Source organism: Charadrius vociferus, unplaced genomic scaffold (assembly GCF_000708025.1).
Source record: "Charadrius vociferus isolate BGI_N301 unplaced genomic scaffold, ASM70802v2 scaffold39, whole genome shotgun sequence".
Lineage (NCBI taxonomy): Eukaryota > Metazoa > Chordata > Aves > Charadriiformes > Charadriidae > Charadrius > Charadrius vociferus.
The window spans coordinates 3,678,301-3,700,898 of NW_009650188.1; the positions used below are offsets into that span (position 1 = coordinate 3,678,301).

The 22,598-nt window shown below is 52.3% G+C and overlaps 1 protein-coding gene across 1 annotated transcript in view; it reads right to left on the bottom strand.

The window, feature by feature from the left end:
• PBX1 (pre-B-cell leukemia homeobox 1) overlaps positions 1-16,702 on the bottom strand; it is a 185,488-nt gene extending 168,786 nt beyond the window's left edge. The window contains exon 1 of the mRNA XM_009892916.1: positions 16,614-16,702. Coding sequence (XP_009891218.1) covers positions 16,614-16,702 — 89 coding nt within the window. The remainder of the gene's footprint in view (positions 1-16,613) is intronic.
• Between the last annotated feature and the right edge of the window lie 5,896 nt (positions 16,703-22,598).

Sequence of the window (22,598 nt, forward strand, 5' to 3'; positions counted from 1 at the left end):
GTTGGGAAGCACCATGCTATGGCACTACCATCCCTCGGGCAGCTCTACCAACAGCCAAAAGTGACTCCTGGAGCTCATGGTACCTGGGGAAATTTGCAGCTAGAGCCAGTTTGGAGACTTCTGGCACAGGCACGGTGAGTGCGAGCTCTGCACTTGGCTCCCCTGGGCATACCAGGATCACCTCCTAGGTTGCATGGCTGTGCTCTTGGCAGCACCAGGCTGGCTGGATTAAGTCATTAAGGATGACAACGGTGCAACTCAGAAAGCAACTCAGCCCACCTAATGCAATGTCCTCCTGTCAGAGGGCCATGGCATCCACTCCCCCTACAAAAAATTGCATCTTAACAGAGCATCTTCACCAGGGACAGCCCGTGGCCAGCAGCAGCACAGACCCCCTACTCAGGACATTGTACCTGCACAAAGGCCAGCGTGGAGCTGCTTTCCAGGTTAGGCTTCCTGTCCAAGAGCATGTCCATGCAAGGAGTGACAGCAGTATGACACCACGTCTCCCAACATAGCATATCTATAGTTCTATCGAAGGCTAGCAAACACGGGGACATACTTTTCACTGGCTCCTTGTTCCCAAGTGCCTCTGCTGGTGGGTGCCCCATGGCTGTCTATAGATATTTCGCCATTGGTTGCCCTGGTCACCTCTGATTTATCCATGGTTGGTGGGGTCTGACCCAACCGGAGGGCTGTCAGCCTGTCCTAAGGTCAGAGTCCAAGATCACTGGGTTAAGCAGACTTAAAGGGGTGCTGGTCTCCCTCCATGAAGGGGAGAAGGCACCTACTTGGCCCGTTTGGTCCATCAGAACTCAAACACGAGGAGAGAGGAGTCCCTGCATGGCCCCGGTGGGGACCCTGCAGCCAGCTAGACCTTCTTTCTGATGGAAAGTCATGGATTGCTGCAGCTTCCAGCACTAAGTCATTAATGAAAATTATCACTTTAGTAATGGTAATAATACAATAATTCCAAAAGGTAAAGCTACGGGTGCATAGTCAATCTGCAAGAAATTGAAGCAGAGGCAGCAGGGGAGCCCTACATCTTCAGTTTTATATGCAGTTACCGATATTTTACGGTGCCCCCTTCCTTCTCTTCCTCCCTGGTTTCAAGCTTTGGCTCAGTGACGCACAACCACACTGGAGGCTGTGGCAGGTTTAGGGGGACGATGGGGTGCTGCAGCATCCACCCAGCCTTTTCAGGCTTCTCCGACACGCCAGCATGGAGGAGGTCACATGAGCCCGTATTTGAGGCTCTCTGCTGACTCAAGGAAGCCATCCTGCGTCATGTTTATCTGGGTCACATTTACAAATTCTCTTTTCGGCTTTGGAGGCTGGAAGTTTCTCTTTTTTTCCTCTCTCTCCTTGTTTGTATGTGCCAGCTGAAGGCAGCCTTGCTGAGGTCTGCAGGTACAGAGGGCTCGGCCGCAGGGTTGTACTGGTAATTACTGTTTGCCGGTTAACTTGATCATGAACACTAGCAAATGTTTATCTTCGACTAGACTGCAAAATCTTCAAGACGGTGTTCCTTACTCATAGAGTCTTTAAAGATACAGAATTCTGCTGAAAATCAGGAAAAAGCTTTCATTTATGGAAATGAAGCTTATATATAACTCATATAGCTGCTGAGAAAAACATGGGAAGGCCAAATGTCTGCACCCAAAGGTTAAAGTCCGTGAAGGCACAAAGACCCCCGGATTTTTCTCCAACATCCTTCTGAGTTGAATTGAATGAAATTATAAATCTCATGATTTCTAGGGGAGGAGGAAGCTCACTGAAGGCTTTTACACAGGTGGGACTGGTGACGCTGGGAGCATCTTCTCAGCACACCAGTCCTCACTGAGGGACTTTTGGACAGGTGAACACTTAGACTATGCTAGCAAATGTTTCTATACTAGTAAATAAAATGTGCTTAGCACACTTCTCCAGCACCGCTTAATTTACTTCAGTAGGCATAGCCTTAAATACTTCCAAAAAAGCCAGAGCAAAGCCCTTTGGTGTGGGAGAGCAGAGTACACAGTGCTTGAATGGTGCTCCAGCGGTATCGCTCCTGTCCACGTCACCACCAAGACCTGCTCCAGAAAGTACACTTGTGTCCCACCCTCAACACTATATGCTGGTTGGATGCTCTGGCCCTGACTTTTTTTGGTCCCCCAGGCAGTCTGTGGTGAGACCTATCCAAAAAAAAGCACAGCTGCTGTGTAACGGAGATGCAGCTGCTTTGAGACAGGCAGAGGGATTCCCAAATGTATGTGAAAGGTGCCTCAGGGCAAGGACCACCATCACTAGAGACACCGATAGCTGAAAGATCAACACTGAGCAATGATACTTCAGTTCCTTCCCTTTCTTGCTCCTGCCACACCAGCCAAAAAGGCCATATGGGAGAGATGCAAACACAAGAATTTCATTCCTAATGTTTTACATTCCCCACATGGATAACAATACACCATACATATAACCAACAATGAAAGTCCTCTAGGCTTCAACAGAGCCTGGGTCTTGCCTTCACACCCCTTGCCAGCAGAGCCCTGCAGCTCAGCTGCCTGCGAGAAGCCATGGGCAAGGGCAGGACCACTCCAGATCCAGGTCCTCTGCTTAGAGCTTGAATAAATGCCCCACATGCCCCCATGCAGGGTACTCAGGTGTGCAGGGTATGTACTGACCTATAACATCTGTGTAGGCTGGAAGACTCACAACTTTGCACCGGGATGGCAGATGTGCTAATTAAGATGCTGCACCCATAGCTGTGTTCGAGCAGCCTCCCCAGAGGAGATCTCTTGGAGACACTCCTTGCAAGGTGGGAGACCTTCAGCTCACTCTTCACTGAATTTCACTGGAAGAGGCGGAACTGAAAAATCAGGTATTAGGGCAATGATTTCCAAGTGCAAGGTTTGCACGCAGCTCTGTCGCAGGAATGTTTCCAGAGGTTGGCCAAGCCAAAAGAAAATGGGTAGGCAGATTCTGGACATTGTCACCAAAACAATATCATGCAGGAGGTGGCATGAGGAGCGTAGGGGGACACTACTCTGCTGCTGTACTAGACAAAACCTATTCATCTGAAGACAGGTTGCAACGCCAGATTGTCACCCTGTCATCAGTGGTCACTGCTTGGGTTGCCAGCACCAGCCATGATTTTGGTGCTCCCTAAACCCACGGCCCATTGGACCACCCTCTGCGGAGGAGAGATGCCCTCCCTTTCACATGGGGACCAGAAACAATGCCAAGACGATGGAACAGTTGGTGATGGACCATCTCCATGATGCTACTAAGGTATAGAAAAGGACCAGGATGGCAGTGCCCCACGCACTGATCTCTGCTGCCACCCTGACCCACGCACACCAGGGCAGCTGCCTGGCCACAGGGCTCCTTTTTTGTGACCCAGACTTCAGGAGTCTCCTCCAAGACATGTGCTGACACCGCTAATTATAGGCTGGGCTGCCAGTGGCTTGGTGCACTGCAAGAATTTCCTGATTGCTTTTTTGGGGAGGGACAGGAGCTTTGCTTCTCCCTTTGTCTCCTCGGTGAAGGATGTGCTCTCAGGCTGAAGTCCTGACAATCCAAGCTGCTGAAATGAATCCTCTTCAGTCTATTTACTTGATATTTACCAAAGTCTGCGATCAACAAGAAAACACATCTCAGCAGCTCACTTGGCAAGAGAACGAATTGAGGCAGCACTGCAGCTGTCATATTTATTTCAGTGGCAAAGCAGGTCAGGAAAATTGATAAAATTAATCATACAAACTAGCAAACACCGGGAGTGAAGGAGAGAGAGAGAACGAAGGGGAGAGAATGAGAGTGAAGGAGTGTTTGCAACATCAAGCTGCACCTGCTTTTATTTCTTTTAATGGATTTTTTTTTTTTTTATGCAATGTCACAGATAAAATTGGTGCAAGGTACATTATTTTATAAGTAGGTTTGGGGAGGGGTGTTGAGATTACTACAAGGAGATGCCTATTACACCAGGGCTGAGCTCTAGCCACGGGGTTTGCAAGGAAATAGGAATTCAAGGACAGAAGTGATTTTTCAGACAATCCCCGTAGACCAGGTGGGAAGGTCCTTGAAAGCAATATCTAGAGGTGCTCTGACCAGGCTGGGGTTTGCGCAAGGGCTCCAGGTGGCTCCTCAAGGTGCTCCCAAGGTGGTCCTCAGGGCCATGTCCCTATTGCCTCTGTCAGCTGGGTGCAGACGTCCCCAGGGCTCATAACAGCTGCATCCACCGATGTGTAGAAACACCTCCCTGGCCACGGCTGCATCCACCGATGTGTCCCTGGCCACGGCTTTACTCACCCCTGCAAGAGAGCCGCTCTGGGAACATGTCACCAAATGCATCCCCCTGGTTTCTGGACCTTGGTCTCAGGAAGCAGGGATGAGGCACAGCTCTGAGAAGCCCCCGTGCTCCCTGGACAGCAAGGTCTTGATTTCTGTGGCCATCCGTGCTGGACTTACACACCTGCGTCATGAGGATTAACACCAAGTTTGCTCTCAGAGACTTTATGGGTCCATCTGCAGAAGGAAGCTTGCAGAAGCTAATACCTTTTTGCCATGGGCTCCTCTTTGAGCAGAGACCTGCCCGATTTCAAGCTAGGGGCAGGCAAGCTGAAAAGAGCCAGCTGACTCTAAAAACCTTCGGGAAAGGTTTCAAGCATCACACATGCACCACACCCCCACACCCCCTCCTGCTTCTTTCTTTTCTTTAAGAGTTTTTAGACCAAGATTTAAATTGTAAAAATTGCCATTTCAGAATGAAAAGTGGAAGAGTGCATTTCAAGGATGGTACCAAATGGCATTTTGGCATTTCTACTCTTTAGTTTTCTGTCATAAAAATAGCATTCACAAAACTCAACCCAAATTCAAAAATAACACTGGTCCCTCTGAAACGTTTTCTTCTCTTCTCTCCCTTTTCTCTTCTTTTTCCTCTGCTCTCTTCTCATTGTCTCTCTCACAGACTAGAGATTCACTGAAAAATGTCTCTGCTCTAATTTTGAGTCCTTTTTCTCTGGCTTTCCACCCTCCTCTTCCACACCTCTCCAGGCCCTCGCTGCACGTCCCTGTTCCTAACGTGAATTACTGTTCTCATTGCTCCAAGCACATTAAAAGTGAAGCTAATTAACCAGCAGAACAATTTGCCTAACGACGTGGTAGATTCTCCATCACTTGCAGCCTTCAAGTCAAGCCTGAACGTCTCTCCGACAGAGCTTTAGCAGGGTGGGGGAATTTGGGGGTGAGGGTTTCAGACCCACATGGGGCTACATGACACACGAGGTCACCTTAGAGACTTTGGAACCCCACCTGCTTCTGGGGAGGAGGGCATCCATCAGCTCCAACATGCTCATCCACAGCCTCAGTCCTCACTGGGGATGGGGCTGCTGAGGGCCGTGATGGTAACTGTGGTGTTTGCCGAGCTGTGGCTGAGGAGGGATGGTGGAAGGGACCCCGAGGAGGTGAACCCAGGGGGATGGCGACAAACCAGCAAGGGGCCACCAGAAACACCGACGCTGCCATGGAAATCACAAGAATTAACAAGCATTTTAGGAAAAAAAATCCCTCTATAAGATCTTGCTGACAAGCACTATTAAATATTCATTCTATAGACTGCGGAGACATCATTAGACACATACGTTCGGGCTTTCCATACTCCCGGCTCTGGCATTTGTTTTATGCTGCGCTGATGAGCGGAGGGGACCTCGGGGAGGCTGGCGCCAGCCCCCGTTAGCAGAGCCAGGCTCCAAGGGGGCAAGCATGGCTTGCAAGGAAAAAGACGGCCTCGCAGCCTCAACACCGCCTGTATGATGTGCAGGGAGGCAGTATGCGGGTTTGGGAGATGCTGATGTTTGAGGCGTGTTATCTTCCCCATGGAAGAGCAGCAGCAGAGGCTGGAGGGACAGCCGTGCCGCAGGAAGTCACACTGACCGCCAGAAGCCAGGTCCCACCACAGACATCACCCCAGATGTCTCACACAGACATGAGGATGCAGGAAGGACTGTCTTGCCTTCACCCCCTGGCCCACACACGTACCCCAGCACAGGCAGCACTCCCTGTCCCGCAAACCCCGAGTGAGCCCTCTCCCACCAGTCACCCCCCAAGACACCAGAGAGGGGTCTTACAGGCACCCCGGGAGATGCCACAGCCCTGCCACCGGCCACCTCAGCAGCATCGCTGGACTGATGGCACCTGTTGTGGGTCTCCTTCCCAGCTCAAAGCCACCTCTGCCACACCATGGGAAAACTCATGTGCCCGCCCTGGCCGAAGCCGGCTCTGCCCACAGGAGACAGGGCTTGCACACATGCATGTAAATATATATAGATATGTATTTTTGCATACATTTGTGGTGACGGTACCATTTATTTTTTTTTTAAACAATCCGTCCATAAATGTCACCGAAAATCCCGGTCTCCTTTTATTAAACCTGAAAAATGCGTATAAATGTAAATAACAAATGACTGATACAGGGAGAGGAACCAGAGCCTCTGCTGGCGTCACCCTCCCTCCCTCTCTCCCTCCCTCGCGCTCTTTCCTCCTCGTGTAATTTGCATTAATAAAGAGGCTGTTCCTTGTCGGAATGTGTTTCATCCGGTTTAAAATCCCAGGGCGATCCACCAGGAACAGCTCTGGGAGAATCCGACTGTCAGAGCCGACAAGACAAATGAATCCCGGTGTCAGGAGCGTGTGGTTCAACGATGACAGATTGAGAAGAACTGTCCCCCTCTCGACAGGCGGGCTTCATTTTCAAATTAATAAATCTGAATAAAATATTTTCCCTTTCATTACAAGCCGAGCCCGGATGACAGTTCCCGTGACAGGAGGGAGTCGCAGTGTTGATGAGGAGACTTTGCATGAATTCCACCTGGGCTTCTTCGGCTTTATTTTTACCTGCAATTTCATCCCTGTTTACTTCTCTCCCCTTCCCTCCTCCCCTTGCCCTCTCTCTCTCTCGCGCTCCCCCTCCCTCCTCTTCCTTCACCCGCTCTCAGCCCCTCTCCCGTTCCTCCTCCGCTCCTCCCTTCCCCACTGTCCCCCAGTGATTTGGAAGCCGAGCCCTGGACGTCACTCCTGCAACACACGCACCGGCTGTCTCGCACCTTGAACGCGTACATGTATGAGATGCACTGAGGTCTCATGTCCTTCGCTGCGCACACGCTGTTTTATTTCCACACGTGCACAGGTGCCTCGACCCCACGCAAAAAGCACAGCCCATGCACCTGAAGAGAACCCCCCACACTGGGATTTCGATTCTCTTTAGGTGGGGCTCGGCTTGAGGACCAGCCACCGATGGTGGAAGCAGAGCCACACTGCAGCCCCCCCTCCCAGGGCAGAGGCAGCTGGGTCACCGAGGGCTGCGCGCATCCAGCAGCACGGTCAGCCCCAGCCACAACATACAGCTCCTGCCCTGTCTCACTGACAGTCCCACCGCCCTGCTCCCGAGGTGGAAGGTGGAAGACGTGAGTTTGTTTTCCTGCCCTGCTGCCTCGGGTGTATTTGTAAGGCTGCTGAGCATCTTCCTTTGAGACAGCAGCACACCAACCAGAGCCGCATGCAGCGTTTGCACAACAGCACTACCAAAACCAGTATCGAGCTTTGCCTCGGCACAGGAGCACGTTTCCTCTCCGACACCAGCATCTATCCCTGGGGACATGCAGTCTGCAGCAGCACCGTGAGGTCCCTCTGATTCGTCCCTCAGCACTGCCCCCCCACCCCCTTTGCTGCAACTGCCATGATACCTAAACCAGTCCTTGCTCCAGAAATGTGCCTTTGGGCGCTGAAGGCAGGCAAATGGCAAACAGCCACACCACAGCCAAGCGCTCGCGACACTCAAGTCTCCGTTCCGCCTCCAGATCCCACTGTGACCCATAAACATGGCTGGAGAGCCCATAAACATCTTTACTGCCATGTAGCCTCCAAGGCAGTGATGTGGCCCGCTTCCTAAGGACACAGCGGAGATTATTCAACGATGCTCCACATGCAACCTCAGCACAGCAAGTGCTAGCCTGGGGATGAGGGCTGGAGAGCTCTTTCCACTGCCAAAGGATGCCCCGGTTCAGGTAAACCTCCCAGCCCTCCTGCACAAGAGCTGGCCTTCAGTTTGGACAGTCCTCTGGATCACCCCAACCAAGATGGGGCACCCATGGAAGATCACACAAATCCAACCCAAAATTTGGACTCAGCTGGTGGTGGCAGGGAGAGAGCAGAAATAGGAGAGACCACGGTGGGAAATGGAGCGTCTGAGCTGGCTTGGGGATTGCAGCGACTCCAGGGCACGTTACGGAGAAAGCCGGCAGAAGTGGAGGCACTGGCTGATTCTTCGCGAGCCCAATATCCCTCTCTGAAGAAATTAGAAACATTCCAACAGCTATAGCTGTGCCTGACAGTAAATTTGATTAACTTGCCCGTGGAGTTAATGATATAGAGGGCCGTGTGGATTTTGTTGTAAAGAACACAGAAAAGACAGATGAGAAAATGAGAAAACAAGAAAGTAAATTTAAGCAGCTGGAAGCTTTAACAACTGGCATGATAAATCCAATAAAGAACTGCTCGATAAAACCCAACCACTGGAAAGCCAAACATGGGTTGGGGAGGGAGTGGATGTGCTTCGGATTCACAACCAAAGTGGGAGCGTTATTTACACACAGTGGGAAAATGCTCCCAAGTCAGTGGCCAGGCTGCCAGGAGCGAGCAGACTGCAGACCTCCTTGGATGCTTACTCCTGGAGCACGTGGCAGCGATGCTCCTACTACACCCATCCTACACCAGCAAGGCAAAGCCAGGGTCCTGCTGCTCAGGCTCACTCCACATCCCTTTTCCACTCTTGTTCCAGTTTCCTTTGCAGGACGAGGATGAATCTTCTGAGGCTGACGAGAGCCTGGGGGGGATTCACACCTACCAAGCCAAACTGCGCTGACTCTGGAAGGCACCACAGCATCAGAAACACACTTGCCAACCAAACGCAGACCAGGCACTGCCAAGAAGCCTGAAGTAAAACCCAACATTTGGACATCCATATTCTTAAGTTCTGTCTTCTTTATAAGAAAATGACTAATGAGAACACATCTCTACTTATCCCAGTAGCAAGAGCTGTGGAGCAGTATCCTGTAGCACCCTATTATCCAATACAGAGGCAGACTTGGCGTATCACTATATCACATAAGACCCTGCAGGATCTTTGCTGTCTACACACAGAAGCAATTTTGGTGTCTCCACACCCAGCTCATTGATGTTCCCCATCCAGTTGGCTGTGCCACATTATTCCAGGGGTGAGCCACCACTGCCAGCCTGGTCCAGCCACACCACTGTGCTCATGCAGAGGGAAGGCAGAGACACTCTCCACATGGATCCCTGAATGAGGAGTGCAGGGAAATGAGGACCAGGGCCACCCATGTGGTGCCAGATGCAGCTGGCAACAGTCCAGCCGCTGTGTTAGCTCTGGCACAGCTTCCCCAGGGCTCTGCATTGCAGGAGGGGGTGTTAGCTGGGCACAGTCCGACTGCACAGAGCTGGCCTTGAGCCCAAAACAACCAGTCCTGCTGGGACCAGCCCAGCAGCATTTAGGCTGGGTCCACGCAGGACCACCCAAGTACCTTGGCCTGGCATTTCCCACCATCCATATCCTCTGGACCTTCATTTTTTCAGCCCTCTGTGGCCCTGGCCAGCAGAGAACCTTTCTGTTCCCAACCAGGACGTTCAAGCTGGCCTGTTGACCCAGATCTGAATTTGGTACTTAGGACATTGCAGACCAAGATCTACATTGCTGCACCGCCCGCATGCAACTTCAATGGGTCACAGTCAATCAGAACACATTTGCTACAAGCACCAATGGAGAACAGCAGCTCCAGATGGGGCAAAGAGCCCAGCTCCCCAGAGTCTTAGTTTTCTGCCGTAACCCTAGTTCGCAGGAACATCTCCGCGGTCTCACTTCAAATTTGGGATTGGACTCCCAACAGGGGAAAGGCATCATCATGAACTGGAGACCTGCTGTAGCCACAGGCTTTCAGGGCTCTCTCAAGCAACCTTGTGTGACCGAGGAGAGCAAAGCAGCCCTTCGGAGACATCTCCCTCATCTCCGGCCACTTTCTTGTAGCTCAGCCGCCTGCAAGACCAAGTGGCTGGAAATGTGCAGAGTGCTCTGAATTGAGCTGTAAAGAATGAAGGTGAAGTTTTAAGCCGCTAGATTCATGGCTGGGATTTTTATACACACATAAAATATGAATCTCAGTTGTATACAAAGCTGAGCCCATCGTGCCAAAAGGATCCCAGTCAAGCAGGCCTGTAAAATGAAATCCTCTCGGACTAATTTAAGGAGACCTGAGCAATATAAATTCTGGCCTGCTCAAATGCAGGAAATAAAAAAAAAATCTGACTTGAATACAGGCTTCTCTCTCAATGCACTCGGCAGCCCCAGTGCGCGAACAACAGGAACAAAGAAACAGGGCAAGAAATTAGCTCCGGGGTTGCGAAAAACACTGTTCCAGCTCCCCGTTTATACCAGTCTTGTGGGTCTAATGAAACCCTCTTCAGTGAAAATTTAATGGAGAGATAAACTTTGCAATAAATAAGGGGCGCTCGTATTTGCTGACTCCTGATGACTTTCCTGACCTGCACAGTCACTTCCACCGAGCTGTTATGCACGGAGAAAACGCTCATAAAGATGCTTCTTATAAAAGAAAATATTAACTTATCTGCCAGCTAGCGAATCTTGACTTGCACACCTTTATCTCCTCAGGGCTCCTCCGGTTTTAGTGGAGTAAGAGTCTCCTTCGACAAGCCGCCTCCCTGGAGGCTGGAGAAGGACTTGCTTGCCCTGCTCCTGCTGAGGAGTATGGTTGGAGAAAAGTCATGGGGCTGGAGAAGCTTATTCTGAGCCATGGTCACCACAGTTCAGGTGCACTGGACAGTTTATGGCCAGCCCTGGGGAGCCCATGGGTCGGCCAGGCAGGACAAGGAATGAGTGAAATAAAGCATCCATGTCCCCTTTTCTTTTCTCAGGCAGGGCACTGGGGCGAGAGGAACTGAAGTGACCTTGCTCAAGGTCAGAGAAGCAGCCTTGGTCTGGGAAACACACCCAGATCTCCCTGCAAGTGCCAGAGATAACATCATCCTTCCCAGCAAAATAAGGAGCCAGATAAAAACCTCTAATTACGGGATTAGAAATGCCTTAGCTGAAAACGCTGTCTCCCTTTTCTAGAGAATGTGCCTGGCTGGTTTTTGGAGGGCAGGGAGGAGAAGCAGCGTTTAGTCTTAGCTTGGATTATCTGCCAGCTCGCTGGGACCAGCGAACAGTTGTTTGGGCATGTGCCGCCAGCCTCGTGGCACGATGCATGGCAGCTCCCTCCCAAGCAAAATAGCCTGGGGATGGCTTCAGTGAGGCAGGTACAGCTGGTGCTGCCATTGCTGATGGCCCCTCAGCACCTCTGGAGTTCACATGCCCCCTGGTCTCCTCGCCAGAGCACTGTGACCACCTCTCCTGCCACAGGAGCCCTTACCTCCCTCCCATGCCCAGGGTCCTCCTCTCTGTGCCAACCCCACCTCCCCATGCCACAGAGGCCTGAAGCAACTGGGAACATTGGGGAGCCTTTCCATAGCTGATCAAAGGCACGAGACATCCAGCAAAGCTATACAATAGTACACGGGGATGTCCTCCAGTGGCAGAATGATATGGTAGCAATTTCTCTGGGGCTATTTTTCCAAGCTTTCTCCATTAAAAAAACCAAGCAAACAAATGAACAAAAAAAAAAAAAAAGGCAAAAAACCAAACCCAAGCACTAGCCAGGAAAAACCTCCCTAATGAACGCATCAACTTCAGCTCCAAAGCTGAAGGCGACTTCCAGCCCAGACCATCTTTGCTCCTCGGGGCCTTGGAGAAAGATCTCCTCTTGGGCAGCCAAGTAGCAATTGGGTCACAGTGCAGGATTATCTGCTAGTAACAAGCCGCAAATGTGCTCTGGGACCAGTGATTCATTAATGCACTTCATGGTGACATATGAACCAGAACCCGAGGGAGCCTTTATTTCTGCCCTCTCTATCCATTCAGTTGAAAGACAGGGAAAAAGGTTCCAGCGCTGCACTGATTTCTAACGCTGATCAAATTAGCGCTACCCTACAACCAAGGCAACTAATCAAGGACATCGGGGAGAAGGTGTGGTTTGAAGTGCGGCGAAACCCTGGGTCTCTGAGTAATGTTGCAAGACAAATCCTCGCTGTTAATAGGGCCTAGGAGGGAGAGAGGACTGAAGAGGCAGGGAAGGCGGCTTTGCAAGAAGACCATGCTGCAGAGAACCTGTGGTGGACTCTCACAGCCATGGCTACAGGGTGCCAACACCTCCCTCCATCCCGACACCCCCATGGGGCCCATCCCGTGGGCCCCAAGGTGGCAGTGGCCAGTGGTCCTGGGAGCATACATGCTCTTCTAGAGAAGTGCAGTCCCTCCAGAGACACATCACCCACCCGCACTATCTACCACCACCCCGCTGATTTATTCTAAAAATTGAGATCAAGAAGCACAACATATCCTGACAGCAGGAAAACTAATACCCACTGCCTGCGTTCGGCTGCTCAGGTTGAGTGCATTGAAGACACATGGACTGTGCCAAGATGTTTTTCTTTTAAAGCCAGCTGCCAAAAATTTCCAAGGTGGCACACATGCACCCTTTCAGACCAAACCTCGGGGGATTTTCAGGAAAAGGCCCTTCCCTGAAGCCAGGAACTCTCTGAAACGCACCAGGAACATGCATCTGAGACTCAGCAAGTAACCTAAAAGCCAGTGCCTCCACAGCAAGGCCAGAGGGCAGCCCCAGCTCCCGGCTCCGCTGAGAAAACCCAGAGCTACTCCAGCCGTACGCCAGCATGGGAAGCAGCGGGGTTTACCCCAAGCACTGCCCCTCACGCAGACAAAAGGAGCAGCACCGACATCCAGGGAAAACAGGGCCGATGCTGTGCATGTAGTCTTCACCGATTAACCGTTCCTGTAGGAGCTTTAAATGTTTTATTTCCTGACTTTTATGCAGTTTGATTCTTAACCATAATGCTTCATTGACTTTATCTTATTTTTTTTCCCTCCACACTGCCTATATCTCCAGGTTATTAGATCACTGCACCGAGATGCATTCACAGCCGGTGAGACCCAGGGCTGCCTCACCAAAATCCACAGGTGCTGCCGACTTGGACCGTGGTTCAGAGCTATCCCAGAAGTTTTGGGAGCAGTGGGGCTCTCCCACAGTGCCTGGCTTGTGTGCGTATTGCACTGCCCTTTCCAACGTGGGACCTGCAGGGGCTAAAAGCTGCCAGCATCTTTCCATCCCCTCCTGGTCCAGCAGATGCTGCTCTCCCTATTACACGGTGTCACCCTGAGTTAGGCTGCAGCGGGAGATGGGGCAGCCACCCTGTGGACATCATCCTGAGCCCCAGGTGACAGCAAGCCCGAGGAGGAGGAAGATGGCAGCAGGTATGCAGGGCTGAACCACGCTGCTCCTCCACCCCAACTGACCACGGCAGGACACGCACCCTATCAATACAGTGAAAAGGTTAATGGGATCGCCTCCTTCCAACTCTACCACAGTAAATGTGGGATTTATAGCGACGCTAAAATACTGACCTCTATCTGTTTTATGCTGATCATTAACTAAGATTATCTCACACCAGAGATTTGCTATACCAAAGAGCACTGACATCACTAACTGCTATTAAGTGTATTATACTTAAACTCTATAAAGGGGAGCAAAAAAACCATTGTCAGCAGCATAGGGAAAAGGCACATTACCAAACATGCTCAGATTATATATATAAAAAAAAAAAAAGGCAGTTGCCTGCAGCTTTCTCTGTGTGTCTGGCATTTTCCGATCGCAATATTGAGAAATATCCTTGAAAATGTTTTCAGACTCGGAAACCCTCCACGCACAGACACACAGATGAATGCCCTGTAGCTAACAGACGACAGTGGGGATGGTTCATGTTGCATGAGGTCCCCAGAGCCTCATCGCAATAGGTGCTATATGTATGGGGCATACGAAACAGTGCTTGCTCTGGAAGCAGTGGATGAAGGGACCTCGTGTCCCCAGATGGCTCGGGCTGTCTCCTCCACAGCCCATCATCCACGCCGGCTCCACTTGCCACCTTCCTCAGCTCCCCCAGCTGCATGGCTGTTTCTGGGCAGTGGCATATTTGTTGACTTGCTCTTTTGGTGACATCTTCTTTTAATAAGGAAATCTGTCTCTTAGCAGCTTCTTGCCTAAGGCTGTGCTTAGTTAAAGTGTAAAATGTCAAACTTTAGCAAGGATGACAATAACCCTGCTGGGCGAAGAAGAGCCAACCACTATATTATTAGCTACTCGAGGGAGAGGGGAGGAATATTGACCCATTCCATGGAGGAAAAAACACTAAAATCCCCCGATCTACACACCCACCCCCTCCCACATGGAAAGCAGCCTCAAATTCCCTTCCACATGATCTTTCCAGCAGCCAAAGCTCATAACTGAAGCTGAACAGCAAACAGCGTGCCCTTCCTATTTGATCAAACACATGTACATATGCAACTATAATAGGTCAAAGTGTGCTGGCTGTGCCCTTTCGTCTCCCAAAACTCCCTAAAGGCAGATCAGGATGCAGGCATGATGCTGGAATAACACATGATGGAGCAAAGCTGTGATGTTGCTGGAAAGCGTAAGGCAGAGAGTTGAGCGAAGCCCACTGGGTCCCCCAACATCCAGGGGCTTCAGCAGAGGTAGGAAAAGCCAGTGGGCACCATCACAGGCAATAACCAAGGGCAGCTGCACAGAGGGAGGTCTGCCAAGGGCTTGCAGAAGACAACGTCTGCAGAGCACAGGAAGGCTTTGTCAGGCTTACGGATCTTTGGGCAACACTTCTGCGCTGCTGAAGGACTCCTCAGTACTGCATTTACCTTCACACACACAGAGTAATATATGTAGGTGCAACCTTTTCATCTAGAGCACACACAATTGGTACCAAAAAAATTTTCTAATTCTTCCTCCAGCTGCAGGAGAGCAGAGCCATAAATTCACATCCCCAAACTTCAGAAGCGAGAAGATTAAGATCTGAGACTGGACAATGCTCACCATTAGACCCTACTCTTCCTCCAGTGGGCTGTACTGAGACCCTGACATGCAAGTAATGACAGGCTTCGAGAAACAGTGTCCACACCTGGATCAAAACCTGGATCCAAGCTATGTAAGAGCAGATCTGCTACTGGCTTTGTGCAGGGAAGGCAACCTTCAGATGCACAGAGGTACTAGAAGGAAATGGGTGAAGTGTTCACTACTCCAGTATGTCACAGCAGGTGCCAGCTCCTGCATCCCTTCCTGTCACCACAGGACCTCTTGTAATGTTCTCCCCATCAGGTGCCATCAGAACCAAGTCAGGTCAGAAACACCACCCTGACCAGTCACAAGATCATCCTTGCTCCTTCAAGCCTCCAACTCCTGGTCCACAACAGAGCCACCACTGGGGTGCCCCCTCCATCCCTGTGATCCATAGGAAGGTACCATCAGTGCCAGGCTGCCAGGGAGCCTCAGCACAGCCCTGCTTTGTCCTTTTTACTTGCATTCTTTAGCAAAACATTATTTTAGGGAAACAAAAAACCATGCAGTGCACCACAGCATCATCACCTACCCAGGCAACCATGGCGCCGCAAGGTTGTATTTCTGGCTCAGACTGGAGACCAACCACAAGCCAGGGTGAGCCTGAGACTCATATCCCAGGTATTGCCAGAAATTCAAGTACCCCCTTGCTCTGACCTGCAGCAGGGCCACCGGGGCCCTCCAGAGCTGATGGCACAGGCTGAGTGAGACAAGGCATTTCCAGCAAGCCCCATTCTTTGGGGACATCTCATCAGTCTCCAGGAGAGAAAGCAATCTATTACCTCCTCCTCTCCATCTCTGGACAGAGGCAACCCAAGGGACTGCCTACATGGTTCTCACCTCCGCTTCCTAAAAGCAACCCTCGCAACCCATCTCCCTTTACATTGCATAACAGTCCCAACAAGTAGAGAAATATATATGTATGTGTGTGTGGTGCACATGCGGGTGTGTTATGTTTTCCCAGCTAACACATGTCAGGATCTGTTTAAGCCTCGCTTTATGCTCAAATGTCACCCTGCCAGAACTCATTATGTCCCATTTATTAATTAATTAAAATATATTTATACAGAACAGGCTTTATGAGACAGAGATAAAAATAACGTTTTGAGAGCTGTCCCCTGGACGGAGCGGGTGCTCTCTGATGGCAGCAGCAAGGACAGTAGCCACAGCCTTCCCTGTCAATTGCTGACTCGCAGGGAATTGATGATATGGAAATTCAGTAATTAAGGCTGGGGAAAAAAGAAGAAAAAAAAAAAAAAAAACAGAGGCAGGTTCCAGAGCTGGTGCTGGCCATGCAGCAGCTCCACAGCCCCATCCCCTCCTTGCTGTTGGGTGGTGGGATGATGGCAGCTCCTCCTCCTGCAGAGGACCCCAGTGTGTTGAGCAGAGGGGCAGGTAGCAGCTTGCTCTGGTGCCTGTGCCACCCATCCCCATACCCCGGGGCTTTGCAAAGCCAAGGGGACATGCAAGCTTCAGCAGCCCCTTCCTCCTGCTCCACCAGGTACCCATGCTGGAGCCTGCAGCTCTGCTTACCTTCCCCACTTGGGACAGCAGGGCCCCGGGGCTTTTGCAGCCAGAGGTGGCAGCAGGCTGGCCAGGGAGCCAGGCAGGGACACCGGCATGGTCACAGTGTGGCAGCAAGGGGTGATAGCTCACTTGGCTATGCTTCGTATGGGGGAAAAGCCAGTCTTTCCTAGCCAGGCATGGCCCAACTGGCATTGGCAAATGCGGGATTTTGCCTTTGCTCTCCCATCTCCCCAGGAGGTGCCACAATCTCCTCAGGACCTGGATCCGATGGTGCCAGAATGGACCCTGCTGGGAAGAGAGAGCAGAGGAGCACTGGGAAAAGAGGGGAGGAGAGGGAGGAAAAAGGAGTGCAAGGCTGGGGAGGTGATGGCTGGAGGGGACCAACCCCGACCAAGCCCTTTCCCCGGGGCTGGGCAAAGGGGGGCCAGCAAGCTGCAGCTCAGTGATCCTGCCCTCCCCGCCACGGCAGCAGCTACTTTGCCGCATGCGTGTTGGCTCTGTTATCCTTTTGACAGAACAACAGTGACATTTCTACTTAAAACTCTCCATGACCTTTCCCTGTGAGCCTCTTGTGCTTCACTTGTTCTGGCATCTCCTACCCGCCGCCCCCCGACAGCACCTTGCTCTCACCCTGGGGAGAAGAGGCAGGGACTCCATCCACCAAGGCCAGCCCTGGCTTTTTGGGGTCCGCCTTTACTTGCCAGCAGCATGGGGAGGATGAGCTGACCTCCCCAACACGATGCTGCATCATGGTACCTTCCTCCCTCCGGTGCTGGGGCTGCGGTGCAGACATTGGCATGGGACCAAGCAGCAGACCACCCCACTGCCCTGCTTCCCCAGTTCAGGCTGGCTCCAGCCAGTGTCACCCAGCCACTCCTGGCCAACAGCCAGCCCACCCCGGCACTCTGGTTTACATAGAGAGTGGAGGTGTGTGGCTGAGGCCAGCAGCAAGTCCACCTGCCTCTTCCCAGGCGCCAGCACCATTAGCTATCTTAGCAATGCTCCACAGCTTCCCCAGTGAAGAGATCCCTCTAACCTGTCAGTGTGCATTAGTTGACATGCTCACCTGGGGCCCAGAAGGCTGCGCTCACAGCTTCGATGGGCACCCCAGGAGAGCAAACCTTCAGCAGCTCCTGCACGCCAGCTCCCTCGCTGGGAAATGTGGGGCTGGGCAAGGCAGAGGTTTGGGTCTCAGAAGGTCAATCAGCTCCTCTGCCATTGCAGCAGCTGCAGAGATGGCACAGGTTTCCTCAAGCTCTGTGTGTTGCCAAGACAGGGAAACATCAGCTCAAAGCCACACAGCGGGGACAGCACTGCAGATGTCGCAGCCCTCCTGTGCTGTGGCTGGGCAGTGGGGAGCAGAGGGAACATGAGAGTTTTGGAGCCACTGCGTTCTCAGAGTCTGCAGCCAGGTCTGCTCATCCACCAGCCTCAGCTGGCAGCTCTCTCACCTTGTTTGTTCAGCAAGGAATGAGAATAACCACCCCCCTCCGAAAGCCTTGAGATGGTAACAGAAAACATCATGTCCTGCAGATCAAGCAGCACTCCTCTGGCTGTGCTCAACCCTTCTCCTCCACTGGGCATCACCCTCAGTGGAGCTGTCGGCTTGATGAAGGTATGGGAGGAAAGAAGATCTTCAGGTACATATCACCTTGGAGAGGAGATGGGTGCTGGATCCAGGGGTTGAAGGAAAAAGATGGGAACAGTAGAGAGTTTGTCCTCAGCACCACCATCCTGCGCTCCCCAAAGACCACCTTGATTTAGCCAGAGAGTAAAACAGAGTATCAAAAGACCAAGTGGTGCTGCCAGCAACTGACCCACCTCCCACACCACCCAAGACAGGCTGAAGAGCCCTCTGGAGGTGCCAGACTCTCCCCATTGACTGAGAAGTGGTGGTCCTCCATCAGCAGGAGCAGACCCCACCTGTAGCTTAGATGTCTGTCCTGGGAGACACTGGACAGTTGCAGGAGCTGCAATCCAGACCTCCCAAATCCTTTGTGAACAGGGACACCTTCCTTTCCATCCTCACCCTACACAGCTACTGCACTGCTGTTTCTTTGAAGGACCAGGTCCTCTCCTCTGGATGTTGGTCAGCACAGCTCTGCTGACCTTGGAGGAACTCTGCCAGCTTACCCTGGTTGAGGACATAACCATCTATTATTTAGATAAGGAAATACACCTGCAGGTATAAATGGAAGTAAATCCAGCCTACTTCTTTTATGTAGGCAAATATATCTCAGCAGATCCTTACTGGATACTGGCCAGAGATGGTGGCAGCAAGGAAGGAGAGTCTTCAGCCTCCAGCTCTCTTGTCCTCTCTTACAGAAGACAGAGGAGGAAAAGCAATGACAGGACAAGAAGCTCTCACCCACGGCAGCAGCAGAGGCCCATGACTATGCCTCCAGCCTCGGCTGCCATCCCTCTGTCCCACCCTGTGGGCTCAGCAGCTCTGCTAGGGGATTTTGGCAAGTGGTGCAAGCCCTGAGCCTGGCAGTGCCAACACCTCAGGGTGTGCAGGAATCAACCTGTGAGGCTCCCTCTTGCCTCTGAGCATCCTCCATTGCTCGATGGCGCATCGCACCCTGGGCAAGCACACACGACCCCCTTCATGCAGCCCAAATTCAATGCAGCCCAATGGCGTGCAGCTCCACACCCAGCCCACACACAACCCTTGCTTGTACCCGGCACAACCTGCCAAATCTCAACCAAACAGCCCTTTTTTCGCTGCACAGGGATGGCTGTGAACCATTCGTCATCCCTCGGGCTGGCAAGGAAACCACACGCACGAGGGAAGAGCTTCCCTGACTCAAATGATTCTCATTTTTTGAAGGGCAAATTTCCTTAGTCTGCCCACTCAGTCTTGACAAGGACAGCAGTATTCAGCACATGAATACTAATGGCACCAGCAGCAGGGACACGTGGGGATGGGAGCACCGGGGCTGGGCACCACCAGCGGAGTAGCTAAGAGATCAGGAGCAAGAGGTAGCTGAGATGCCACAGTGGGGGATGTTAGGACACCAGGACCCCCGGAGCAACACACACGGGATGCCCAGACCCAGAGGGCAAGGGATGAAGGCAGACCTTCACCAGCAGCTGGGAGGTCATTGAGGGGGGCATCAATGGACACCATGAGGGCATCACTGGAGCAGAGGGTGCAAAATGGTTGTGCTCCCCCCAACATCATCTTTGGCCTTGACCCCTTCTACTCTCCCCCACCCCCCCGCAAGCCGCTGCGATGTCCCTTGTGCTGAATTCTTATTCAACTTCAAACTGACAAACTGTTTTTAATCTTTTCCTTCCATCCAGCTTGGAGATTGGGAAGCAAAAATCAATACGGGCTGGCAGGTGATCAAGTTGCTTGACAGTGGCGCTGAGGAGAGAAACAGAGAAAGAGAGAGGGAGCAGAGCAGGGACGAGAACAGGCAGGAGGACAGGAGCAACCAAGCAGCCTGTATTATAGGCCCCAGCTGGGAGGGTCCCACTTGTCCCCATCACCAGTGGAGCTGGTTGATAAAATAGCTGGCATGAGAGCATTAGGTGCCCACATGCAGCTGGTAGGGTGGAAGAAGAGGGCACTGCAGTCCCACCTTGCTCCCACTCCTCTGTGCTCCCCAGCATTGGCTGCCTGGTGCCCTATGCACTGGCAGGGCTTGAAGTGTCTGGCCACCCCAGCTGGCTTCTGGCCAAAATCCCCACCAAGGACCCCTGTTCCACCTCCCCCCATCTGATCTGCTGCAACCTGGTGGCAGCAACAGCTCAAGGAGCCTCTTGGCACCTTTAAATGTGGAGCTTGAAGCCCTGCTCCAAGATGCCTCAGGCATCAGAAGATCAGCACTTGTTTCCCAAGCCTACTTTTAGCAGGGGGTTATTTAGGCTGGGAGGGGAGCGATCACAACAAAAAGGCAAATTTCTCAATAAATTCAGCTACTGTCACACCTGTAGCCTCTGCTCCTGCCATGTCCCAACCGGGTCCCCACCACACTCCTCTCTCCAGTGCCCAGGGAACACCCCAGGGCGGAGAAGGGTGAGGGAGGCTAGAGCTCCTGAGCAAGAAACTGCCTCTGGGCTGCTCAAAGGATGCAGAGGGATGCAGCACCCGAAGGAAAAGCAGCAGCATCCACGGAGGCACCCAGAAGCCCCCTAAGGAGATGGGTGGCAGAACCAGAAGGTCAAGGACAAAGCCCTATGGAGCCACCCAGAAGGAGCAAAGGCTCTCCAGCCCTGGGGGATGAGCAGGACCAAGCTGGCCTCTTCCATCCGCACGCCTCCGCCTCAACTGCCTCCTGGCATTTCCATAAGCCACGGGCTCACTCCCAGAGCCGACAGAGCCCCCGAGAGCAGAGCTGACATTTGAAAACTATCAGTTTAGGAACTTCCCCCCTCCGCTTTCCTTCGCATCCCCCTTCCTATTGTTACTGTTCCTCCGAGCTTTCATCGTCTAACTCAGTAAATCTCCAGGAAATACGGCTGTGTTTCTGTTGTCACTTCTGATCAGAGGGATGCCAGCGGGGTGGGGGAAGTGGGGGGGAAGAGGAGGGGGAAGGGAGAGGGTAGAAAAAAAAAAAAAAGATTGCCTGGGGCCCCACACAGAGCCGGCATGCAAATGAGTGCCAGCTCCGTAAAAATAGCCCCAGCAGTCACATTTTATTACAACCGAATTATTGGACCTAGGTTACTGGGAACTGGCACTGGGGAAGGAGAGAGAGAGAGAGGGAAGGGAAGAGAGAGGAGGGGAAAGGGTCAGGTATTATTTATTCTAAATATTTGAACTTTGAGCGCGCCAAGGGGTACGTCCCCTTTCCGATACATGCATGTGCCTGAAACTGCCAGGGTGCTGGATGCGCCACAGGCCCCCTCATCTCCAACACACTCTCCTCCCACCCTGCCCAGCACCAGCAAAACACATCTAGCAGCTTTCAGCCCTGCTGGATTTTCCACCCTCCCTTCCACACTGGTACCATTTTGCAGCAGGGACCCTCACTGCAGGTGTTGGCACTGTCCCTGGAGGTGCCCACTCTGTGGAGATCACTGCCCACCTCCCACCATGGGCTGGGAAATGGGGAGGGTGCGAAGCACTGACTCTGCCCCCCAGTTTCTGCAGCACCTCTCAGCTACTGCCAGCATTCATGGGGAGGCTGAGGGTATTGCATGAGACACACAGGGTTAGAGGTGGGGGCCATGTGAGTTTGGAGGTGGCTCCTGCCCTGGTGACAAGGGTATGGCCAGGGGACATTGCAGACTCTGGCACAGGGAGGTACTGGAGCAGGTGCTGCTCCCACCTATGTCCCGTTACTGCCCTCCCTGGGGGTCTGGTCACCTCCTGCAAGCCCCCTGCCCTGCAAGCACCTGCATAGTCAGCATTTCCCAAGCAGGGACACAGCACACAGGGACTTACTTTGTCACCTTCACAGCCACCCTCCCCAGCACCAAACAGCAGCAGTGAGATGTGACAAGCCAGGCCCAGTTTTCCCTTTGAGGGAGCTCACAGGAGGGCTGAGCAGAAAAGATGATGCCAGGGACAAGCCATGGGCTTTGGAAAGAGCCCCCTGCATGCACTCGAGTCCTAGATTCTTTCAAACCAGAGCAACCCAAAACACTCATCATTGCTTTTCCACCTCCCCCCATCAGACCTGCCTAATGGTGGTATTTCTGGTTGCATTTCTTGCAAGAACAGTCCAGACCTCCAGAGCTGAGGCCAGGCTGGGAGAGGCAATGCCCTCCTCAGGACAGACAAATTCTTGCAGCGTTTTCTTGAGCCAAGCGGCTGCTCAGACTGGCAGAGCAGCACAGCAAAGCTTGGCAGGGACACAGCACTCGTTAAACACGCTGTCTCCGAGTGCTCCAGAGAAAACTGGGTCAAGATTTTCCAAAGACAGGAGCTCGATGCTCGCCTCCCTGTCACAGCAAGCAGCATCCCGGCAGAGCAGGAGGTGAGCAGGGACAGCAGGACGCTGCCCTCAGAGAAGCCAGACATGATGGAACAGTCAGACA